This window comes from Populus nigra, chromosome 1 (assembly GCF_951802175.1).
Source record: "Populus nigra chromosome 1, ddPopNigr1.1, whole genome shotgun sequence".
NCBI lineage: Eukaryota > Viridiplantae > Streptophyta > Magnoliopsida > Malpighiales > Salicaceae > Populus > Populus nigra.
Genome location: NC_084852.1, coordinates 22,103,211 through 22,113,116, shown reverse-complemented (window position 1 = coordinate 22,113,116; position 9,906 = coordinate 22,103,211). Strand labels below are relative to the sequence as shown.

At 34.1% G+C, this 9,906-nt stretch overlaps 2 protein-coding genes across 2 annotated transcripts; both read left to right on the top strand.

Annotated features, from left to right (window-relative positions):
- Positions 1–214: 214 nt before the first annotated feature.
- Positions 215–3,528, top strand: LOC133683823 (transcription factor bHLH130-like). The gene is made up of 8 exons (XM_062106799.1): positions 215–368; positions 745–838; positions 935–1,538; positions 2,191–2,483; positions 2,580–2,753; positions 2,864–2,929; positions 3,024–3,092; positions 3,191–3,528. The coding sequence occupies exons 3-8, from the start codon at positions 953–955 to the stop codon at positions 3,239–3,241; spliced, it is 1,239 nt and encodes a 412-aa protein (XP_061962783.1). The 5' UTR covers positions 215–368; positions 745–838; positions 935–952; the 3' UTR covers positions 3,242–3,528.
- A 1,863-nt stretch (positions 3,529–5,391) lies between these two features.
- On the top strand, positions 5,392–8,287 carry LOC133690363 (ras-related protein RABA4d-like). Its single transcript, XM_062110641.1, has 3 exons — positions 5,392–5,926; positions 7,482–7,982; positions 8,060–8,287. Exons 1-2 carry the CDS (start codon positions 5,697–5,699, stop codon positions 7,927–7,929), a joined length of 678 nt encoding a protein of 225 aa, XP_061966625.1. The 5' UTR covers positions 5,392–5,696; the 3' UTR covers positions 7,930–7,982; positions 8,060–8,287.
- The last annotated feature ends 1,619 nt before the right edge of the window (positions 8,288–9,906 follow it).

Sequence of the window (9,906 nt, the reverse complement as noted above, 5' to 3'; positions counted from 1 at the left end):
ACATCCCACAACTTCTGAAGCCCTATTGGATAAGATGTCAAAAACCCTAAAATAAACAATAAAGAAGAAGAAAAAAAACATCACATTAAAACTTGTTGGTAAACCCACAAACAGACAATAATACTTATCCATGACAGGGAATCTATAGTGGCATTCATGAAATTGTATCAAAAGATGAGTGTAATTACGTAGCAAAAAGGTTAATAAATACACCTTGTAGAGAGACGGGAACGCAAATTCAAGAGTACACGATTGCTCGACTCCTGCAACTCTCTCTCTCTGAGTCTGTCTTTTGTCTGTTCTTTATTTCTGTGTTTCTGCAGAGGTAAAAAGGTTGTGACTTTGGCTAAGACCCAGGAAAAACTGAGGTACTTTCTGGATAGTACTCAAAAGTATTGTTGATTTGAGCTAAGACTGTACTATGTATACTACCTGCCTTCCCCCCCCTCTTAGTGGGTTCTTTTGCCTTGATTCCACTTTCAATGCCTATGAACCTAAATGAAGAAAGATCCTGAGCTGAAGCCAAGCTGGTTTTCTCTTATTGTCATATTTACATGATACAACATTTAAAAAGCTGCTTCTTTTGGTTCCTTAATTGTATGCTAAGCCACAGTCGACTAGTTATAGCTGTGTAAATACAAGCTGTTGGTTATTTTTTTTATTGTGAATTTTGTTGCTTTTTTGGTGGGATTTACTTTGAAGGAAAAGCTGATCTTACTTGGTTTTATATTCTATATTTTGAAGGACAAGCAACTTTGAAGCTTAAGCCAAGTTAGAGGTCCAAGTACTGCAGCAAGCAAAGCAATTGACAATTTATAAGTGTTTAAATCTTGTTCAGGTATTTTCTTTTATCAACAATTTAATTAAGCTTAGCCAAAAAGAAATCAATTGGCGATTAAATTGATGAAGGGTTTGTGGCACTGGTGGTATTCAGGGATCCTCAGAAGAAGACATGAGTCTTTTGTATAGCCCTAGTTTCAATTATTCAGATGGAGAATTGAGAAAGAGTCAAGAATTCATGGATTTAAATCCTTATTATTACCATCAACAACAACAACAAATCCAACAAAACTCAGGTCTGAAGAGTTATCGCTCTGCTCCAAGCTCATTCCTTGAGAGCCTTGTGAATTGTACAAGTGGCCATAGTGGAGGTAATGGTGGGGCTGGAAGCGAAGATTATCGCTATCTTCGATCTTCAAGTCCTGAAATGGACACCATGTTGAAGAGGCCTATGTCATCATGTAATGGCTCTGGTGATTTCGGTTCCCAAAATTTGCAAGAATTTGAGGAGAGGCCAGCAATAAGGCAAGAACAGGAAGATTCAGAAATGGTTTATCGAAGTTTACCAGGGCATAATTTGGTTAAAGGCAATTCAGTGAGTGTTGGGAATTCTCTGGATAGCGCATACAGTGTTATGAATTCCATGAATGTAGAGAATTCTAAGCAAGCAACGAAGATGATTACTAGAAATGGATCTAATCTTGCTAGGCAAAACAGCTCTCCAGCTGGAATTTTGTCCAACCATGGCGTTGATAATGGTATGGCTACTTTCTTCTCACTCTCGGTTGAACTTCTGAACTCGTAGTTTGTATTTTATTTTATTTTTAAAAATCTCTTTATTATATATGGGAGAAGCAGTAAGAATATAATGTTTTTATGTTGATTTATTCTCATCAATTTCTGGAAAAGTTTTTTGCCTAAAAAGCATGGCAGTCTGTTAAATAGCGTTTTGTTTTCTCAAGTTGAAATAATGTAAAAGATTAAATTTTTGAAAAAGGAAAATACACTGCCTTTTTCTTCTCATTCTCAGTAATCAAACGTGATGTGGTCTTCCTGGACTGGTTGCACTTTCTTTGGCCGGAAAGCTGAATGAATCTCAAAAGTTTTACTCTATGCAAGGCTGACTTTAGAAATGTTTTCCCATACCTTTTCTTCTCATTGAATTCCTCTCGTTGTCGGAGAAAGAAATGGAAGACAGCGCAGAATTCTGGAACGAAAGTGGTCAATGCAATTGAATGTGTAATTAGCCCTAAATCTTAATTTAATGACAAAATAAGTAGGTCTGCTTTTGATTTGGATATTGACTACGTTTCTTTTTAATCTTTAGTTCAATACCTATGACTAGTTAATTTTCTTATGTTCATCTCTTCAATATTGATTCATTGCTGAGTAACTCTCAATGGTTATCAGGCTTTGCTGTAATGAGAAATGCGGGTAGCTTCAGAGCTGGCAATGGCACGAATGGAGAAGCTACTCCATCAACTAGTAGGTTAAGAAGTCACGTGAATTTCTCGTCAGGGCAGAGGACTTTGCCTCAGATTACTGAAATTGGAGAAGAATGTATTGGTGGGAGCAGTCCAGAAGGCGATTTTAGCAAGAGAAAGTACATGTATAACTTCAATAGTGATACTTGGGGTGATGCTTCGAGATTGAAGGATAATGATGGGAACATGTTTTCTGGCCTCAACACACGGGACAGTCAGGTATCAATTGCAGCCTGCAGATCAATTAATCTGTAGCTTTTCCTTAGTCTGCTTATGCTCTGTGAAGATGCTAATGGTATTACAATTCTCCATCAGGTTGGGAATTCTGGAAACCGCATGACTGGTTTGACTCATCACTTGAGCTTGCCCAAGACTGTTGCAGAAATGGCTACGGCCGAGAAGTTTTTGGATTTCCAAGGCAATTTTGTTCCGTGTAAGATTCGAGCCAAGAGAGGTTTCGCTACTCACCCACGAAGCATAGCAGAGAGGGTATGTCCCTGATCACAATTACTTGATTGTCATGAAACACTGGCCTTTCCTTGTTGTCTAGGAAACCCAGGAAGCAACTATTCATACCTTCTGTCTGGTGTTTATTTCAGGTAAGAAGAACTCGGATTAGTGAAAGAATGAGAAAATTGCAAGAACTTTTCCCAGACATGGATAAGGTAGTTCTGACTCTAGATATGTAATTCTCACACAGTAATTCAGGTTGGCAATCGAGATTAGATGCTAAACGATTTCCATTTTCTTCTTGGACAGCAAACAAGCACCGCAGATAAGCTAGATTTGTCAATTGAGCTCATCAAAGACCTCCAGAAACAAGTTAAGGTAACATACAAAAGATACTAATCATCATTCAAGCTCTCCTGACCTTCAACTAGCTACCGCTATCTTCCTTTACCAAAAATCTCTCTCTTTTTGTGCAGAGTCTCACGGATACTAAAGCTAAGTGCACGTGTTCAAGTAAACAGAAATAATATTCAAGTACCTCAGCTTGATTTTGTTTCGTACAAATAGCACTAGGAAAATGAAAAAAAGAAAGAAGCATAGCTCCTTAGTTATCTTCTGTAAAATAATAGGGTATCGGAGATTGTGAACTCGCAAGGACAAGTAGATACACTTTTCACTGCAATATTCTGTACCACTGCTGATCTCATTTCACGGTACCGGAAGCAGTGCCCTTTCATAGCTCATCTTCGGATTGTATTTTCCTGTTTGTAGCTTTTGATGTGTTAAGCAAGGTTGTTATTGCATTGCCAGTCAATTTCTTCCTTCAATGGACCTAAGATGGAATAGTACAACCTCGTTTGGGCCGGAATCTCTTAAAACAAAACGCTAGCAATTTGGGATAATTTATAGATTTTTTTTTCTTGCAATTTTTTTTTTATTTTCATGTTTAGTTCTCATTTCTTTTATTATTTTCTTTTAAATCTATTATTCAAAATTAAATTAATTGGAGATTAAGTTTTTTACTTTAGCTCAAGTTTAGGGTTTTAAGGGTTATGATTTTTAAAAATTAATTTTAGTTTTAGAAATTTTTTCAAGTTTACTTAGTTTTCCATGTTATTAAATTAGAATTGTTTTTTATATATGTTATTAGTTTAACTAAACTTATTAAATTCAATTGACTAAATGACTCGAATTGTTTTTTCTTATTTGAAAATCCTAGCATTGCCTTGGCTTTTTTCTTTTTAAGGTTGAAAAATTTATCTCATCACAAGGTATTGTGCCAACCACTGGTATATATTTACTCAAATTATTTTTTTAATTTTTTTTAATTTTTTATCTTTAATATTTGGTTTGTTGTAAGCCGGCTTTCTATTTTGTTTTATTGCGAGTTGCATGGTTTTATCACTATTTCATATTCATGTTACGGGTTTTGCGAGGTAATCATGAAATTCAAGTTTATTCAATATATCACCGTCTTAATATATATTTTTTTAAAAAATATACAGTACTATATGTCACTATTTAAGTATTTGAGAAGTATTTCTGTTAGTAAGAATTAATTTTTTAATTCGACTAATAACATAGCATGGGCTAAAAAAACTAGCAGTGAACTAAATAGACATAGGAACATTGTTTAGCTTTGATCCACTTACTAAATCCAGACCATTAAATTCAAGATTTTAAGATTAGACAGAACAGATTTAATACTGGCAGGTGCTTTGAATTTTAACCCTATGGTCACCCTTGTAACATTTTAATTTTTGGTAATTTGATCAAATAATAAGAGATATTTTCAAGACAGCTTGCTTCTCAATCGAAATTAAGTTCTTTTGATAATCTTACACTGTAATAAAGTATTTTAAAAATTATTAAGAAACGTGATTTCAATTGAGTTTTCGAACACTGTTATATGGGCTAATGTTTAATAATGGGCTGGAAATTAGTTCCTGGGCTATTTATTTGGGCCTAGGCTCCATCTTTTACCCAAAACAAAAAGAAAGACATTGGACATATCTTGGGCTAATGTTTTTAAATGGACATATCTTGGGCTAATTGCCCCCCCTTTCCTTTCTTTCGTTTCGCTAGCAAGTTGACCTTCGGCCTTGTCATGACGCTCGAATCCATTTCATTCAATTATACCATTTTAAAAAAAAAAATAAAAAAAATATCGTCTTTTATCAATCTAAGGTGGAAAAGTATTAAGAAAAAAATTTATCAATTAACTGTGTTCAGAATAAAGAAAACATAACTAGATTGTCTGGAAGACTTTTTTTTATTGTATTTCAATTTAATTAATAAATAAGTTAAATTTACATGTTTAAAATAGAAATTTAAATTATTTTGTTTTTTATGTTATCTATCTTCGTTTTATTTTTTATTTTTTTTAAAATCTAAATGGATGTTTTATGAAAATTATTTTTAAAATTAAATTTATTCTCCTTGAAATAGTAAATTAGATAAGTTAACTTCTAATTTATTTTTGTAATATTTTAAAAAAGTAAAATTCATTTGAAATTTTATTCTTAATACAGTTTCCGATCATGAAATTTTATTAAAACCCTTAGTTGAATTATTCCAAACATGCCGAACGTGAGATTGTCATCCTTCTTTTAGACATCAAATATATATATATATATATATATATATATAAACAAAGAACTTCTTACGTGCTCAAAATAAAACAAGACCGTTTTGAGTGGGGTCCGACACGCACAAAGTCGTTGGTCCCCTCTCTCTGGGTGTGCGACGACCAGGGAAAAAAAAAAACAGCGCACTTTCTTCCTCCCTTGTAAAAGAATTGTTGTTTATCAATCAAACAAACCCTAACTTTCGTTTGATCTTTCAAATCTCACATCTAAAAACAAGAACGACATTCTATGATTGTTGTTTCCGAATAGGTCGAAAACAACATAAGAGTTTCTCCTGTCGGCTACGCTCTCTCGAATATCCGATCAAAGTGAAATAGTAGGAATCAAGGACCAGATGTCGTCGAGTATGCAAGCGACTTACAACCAAAAGATAGATTACGTATTTAAAATAGTGTTAATAGGGGACTCGGCGGTTGGTAAATCGCAGCTATTGGCTCGGTTCGCTAGAAATGAATTCAGTTTGGATTCCAAAGCAACGATCGGTGTTGAGTTCCAAACCAAAACCCTTGTTATTGATCACAAAACTGTCAAAGCTCAGATTTGGGACACTGCTGGTCAAGAAAGGTACTCCTAATTCTCCTTTTTTCGTCTTATTATCACCTTTCTTTCTTCTTGGGGTTTTGATGGTTGTGATCTTCAGTTTGTCATTGATAATAACTGTGATTTGATCGGAATTTTATCTCTGCTATTCCAATTTAACTGTGATTTGTTTTTGGGTATTTATTATTTATTGACTTTTGTATAGTTTGTTTTTTGAGCTGCGAGTCTATTAATGAGGTTGGGGATTGTTATGGCTTTTCAAGGCAATTGGATATTGAGTTGTACATAATAAATAAGTGATTCAGGTAGTGAGAAAAAATGTTTGGTGTTTTCGTAATAGATGCAATCACTTGAATAAGTGTTGTATGTATGTTGTTTCTTCTGTGCTGAGCGTGTGCAAATAATCTAGTCTGGGACTAATCATCGAGTGCTGCTTGTGTTGAATTAATCAGTGTTGTCTGGACTTATGTGATAGGAAGTATGGTAACCTGTGCCAGGCAAAGTATATGGGATGAGAAAAGAAAATAAATATGCCCTTAAGCAAGGAGTTTTTTGTACTCAGATTGCATATAAATGATCGACTCAGTTCCTTAGTGCAGGTACTTCTTTAGATGAAGAGATGGTGAGCATTGAGCAATGAATTGGGCCAAAACTAAAAAATTTTCTTTTAAGTTATCTTGGAATTTAAGGAGTTTGGAATGATGCGGGACAAGAGGAGTTGTGAAATAAAAAAATCTAGAAAATAAGTTGTGACTGAGGACAGGGAAGCCCTCGGTGATTTTCTTTTCCTATTTCCCTTTTGTTTGTGTATTTTCTGTGTGGTAAGCTGCTTAGACCTTTAGTTGTTGCATGATTATATTGTCAATTTCTGGTGAAGCAACTTCATGGTCCTGGAAAACATATTACCCGAGGAAGAATTAACTTCTTCCAATGATAGGTTTAATAATCCGACCATGTAGTTGTGGATAATGGGAAGAGTTTGGAGGGCTATAGATGCCAAATAATTGAACCTTCAGAATTCTGCTACCTGAAATGACTGTTTTATGGTTATAGAAGTTTTGTAGTGATGCCTTTGCATCTTAAGGCTGTTTTAAAGCACATGAAGGAGAAAAAAGAAGAAGAAGAAGAAGGAGAATCGGATGTTTTCAGCAATAGGGTCCAATACTTGATGCCATGGTCAAATGCTGGGGCCTGCTATCAGAAGATTGCATGTTAGAGTTTTGATAGTAGCCTCTTAATGCAAAATGTCAAAGAGTATAGCTCTCTCCAAATTTTATCCAGAATGATCAAGCGTCTTTCTATTAGTAATATGATAATTAATGACACTGGGACTAGTTGTACGCAGTTTTGACTCGTCTAAACTAAATGCAGAAACATGATTTATATTGCTTGCTAAAAATTATTGGAAGAGCACAGATGTGCTAGGATACCTTACCAATTATTTGTGTGAGTTCTATATGTACATGCATTGGCACATTGTTTTTTTGTACTATTGAGCAGGTTTCTATGTCACTCCCACTTCTTTACTGTGAAAGTCCTGACTTAGGATCTTGTTTTGTGCATCTTGATGACAATTTAGGTATCGGGCTGTGACCAGTGCATATTATAGAGGTGCAGTGGGGGCAATGTTGGTGTATGACATAACCAAACGTCAATCGTTTGATCATGTGGCCAAGTGGTTGGAGGAATTGCGGGATCATGCAGATAATAATATTGTTATCATGCTTATAGGCAACAAATCAGACCTGGGAACACTTCGAGCTGTACCTACTGAGGATGCCAAAGAATTTGCTCAGAAGGAAAACCTCTTTTTTATGGAGACATCAGCTCTAGAGGCCACTAATGTGGAATCAGCTTTCCTATCAGTGCTGACCGAGATTTATCGAGTCATCAGCAAGAAGGCCCTCATAGCGAATGAACAAGAATCTGGGGGCAGCTCATCACTTCTGAAGGGAACCAACATTGTCGTTCCTGAACAAGAGCCAGTATCTGGAGGAAGGAGTTTCAGTTGTTGCGGGACATCATAGGATAATTCCCTTTTGTGTTATACCATACAGCTTTTCCCTATTTATAGTTTCAGGTAATTTTCTGTTTATAGGTTCATGTAAGGTTCGTATTTTTACTTGTTTAAAATGACTAACGTTTCTCATTTGGCAGCAAATCATTGTGCTGCGCCTTCGGAATTTTGTATATCAAGTAATTCACACACGGAGATTTCCAGTTTGTGTAGCTCAAACTTGAAAAATGCTGTGACATGCATGGAACTACATCGTTGTAACCCATTATGATTACTTGTCTTGTTACTATTAACACTTCAGCTGATACTGGCAGCTAAAACAAAAAAGGTTTTTCATTACACAAAAAAAAAACATTCCCAATCGAAAACCCAATATGTTCTTGTGCTATTTTTGTTGATAGCACGTTATCATTTCGATTCTTGAATGGTTTTTTTTTTTTTTAATATTTAGCGTTTGCGGTGGTTGGATGGTGGCGGTCTTGTGAGTTGCGTATCAAAGAAAATATTCTCCCCCTTCATTAGATTAAAATATTATCTATCGACTTCATACTATTCAGAAGTTAAATGAAAAAAATATTTTTTAGTGATTTATCTTTCAGTATTTATATTACACTTTAAAACAAGAGAATTTTTTTTTTTAAAATTTCATACAAAACAAATATACCCTTAATTACAAGGATAGTTTGCGTGGAGGGGATTTTGCGCCCGTGAGAAACACAGGCTAAATCACTTTATAAATACAAGACAAAAGCAGTTCATTTCATTCAGCTCAAAAACACAACATCAAAGCTCCATGTCACGGGTGCTCTGCAGATCACTTCTCCTTTGAAATGATGGATTATTTTTAATTGCATGGACTGTATGCATTTGTTTTTTTCTCTGCCACCAATTGAGAGACTGTTACTTGAGCAGGGAATGTACTGCATGTGCTATTATTTTATTTATTTAATAATATGGATATTTATACAACTTGTATGCACCTTAATTGATATCACAAAGTCTGAAATTAATAAATATATAAATCCTTCATAACCTTAAAAAAAAACTTAAAATTATAATTATTAAAAAATAAACTTAAAACCTCATAAGTTGAGTAATCCTCACGTGACATTCCTTTTGGACTGCTCCGGTGGTTTCCTACAAAAGGAATGATATTTCTGTATTTTTGCCATTGCCAAGTCACCATACAGTATCCCTGTACATTACATTATTAGTTCTGGAGGCGTAAAACAAACCCGATGCCAGGCCTCCAACGGCATAGATGGCCCGCAGATTGATTGAAAACCGACAGGTAGGACCTTGGGCTAAAAGATTGATTGAAGATGATTTTGCAGTGGTTGATACTATGTAATTTTGTCCGTGGGTTCAACTTTTTTTTAATGTTAAAAAATATACATTGCCAATTTTTTTTCCCAGCAGAAACATTTTTTTTTCCAAATGCATATATCAGTTTATTTTGAGAGGTCAAAAAATAACTAAATAATTAGTAAAAATATAATTTAATTCAAAATAAATATTTAAAATGAAATTGTTTTTATAAATATTGAGATAATAATATATTGGATTGATTCGGGTCAATTCGGGTTAATCTGTTAATATGCATGCCAAGTTATAAAACTATAATAACCCTATAAAAATAAAATCAAAACAAATTATAAAATCTAATTTTCAATAATCATGATAACCTTGTATATATTTGCATGTTGAGCATATAAATTTCTTTATTCGTGGACAATTCTAAAAAAATATACTTTTAAAAGCATAAAATTGTGTCTTTGACCACAATTGATATTGTAATATCTTTAATCACAATTAAAAATAGTTTTGTTGGGAATTTAGTTTTTACTTTTTTTCTTTTGCTTATTTAGGGGCTGCCTCCAATCACAAGTTAGTCGATTTAAATTAGGTTTATTTATGTTATTATTGTTTGAATTTTTTTTTTCATGTTCGCTTCTAGCGTGAGCAAAAAAATATAAAAAAAATCTAG

Excerpts from the sequence above, each read along its gene's own strand:
- LOC133683823 (XM_062106799.1), top strand. The coding sequence starts at position 953 with ATGAGTCTTTTGTATAGCCCTAGTTTCAATTATTCAGATGGAGAATTG. Across the intron at positions 2,754-2,863 it reads CACGAAGCATAGCAGAGAGG|GTAAGAAGAACTCGGATTAG; the intron begins GTATGTCCCTGA and ends TGTTTATTTCAG. Across the intron at positions 3,093-3,190 it reads ACCTCCAGAAACAAGTTAAG|AGTCTCACGGATACTAAAGC; the intron begins GTAACATACAAA and ends CTTTTTGTGCAG.
- LOC133690363 (XM_062110641.1), top strand. The coding sequence starts at position 5,697 with ATGTCGTCGAGTATGCAAGCGACTTACAACCAAAAGATAGATTACGTA. Across the intron at positions 5,927-7,481 it reads GACACTGCTGGTCAAGAAAG|GTATCGGGCTGTGACCAGTG; the intron begins GTACTCCTAATT and ends ATGACAATTTAG.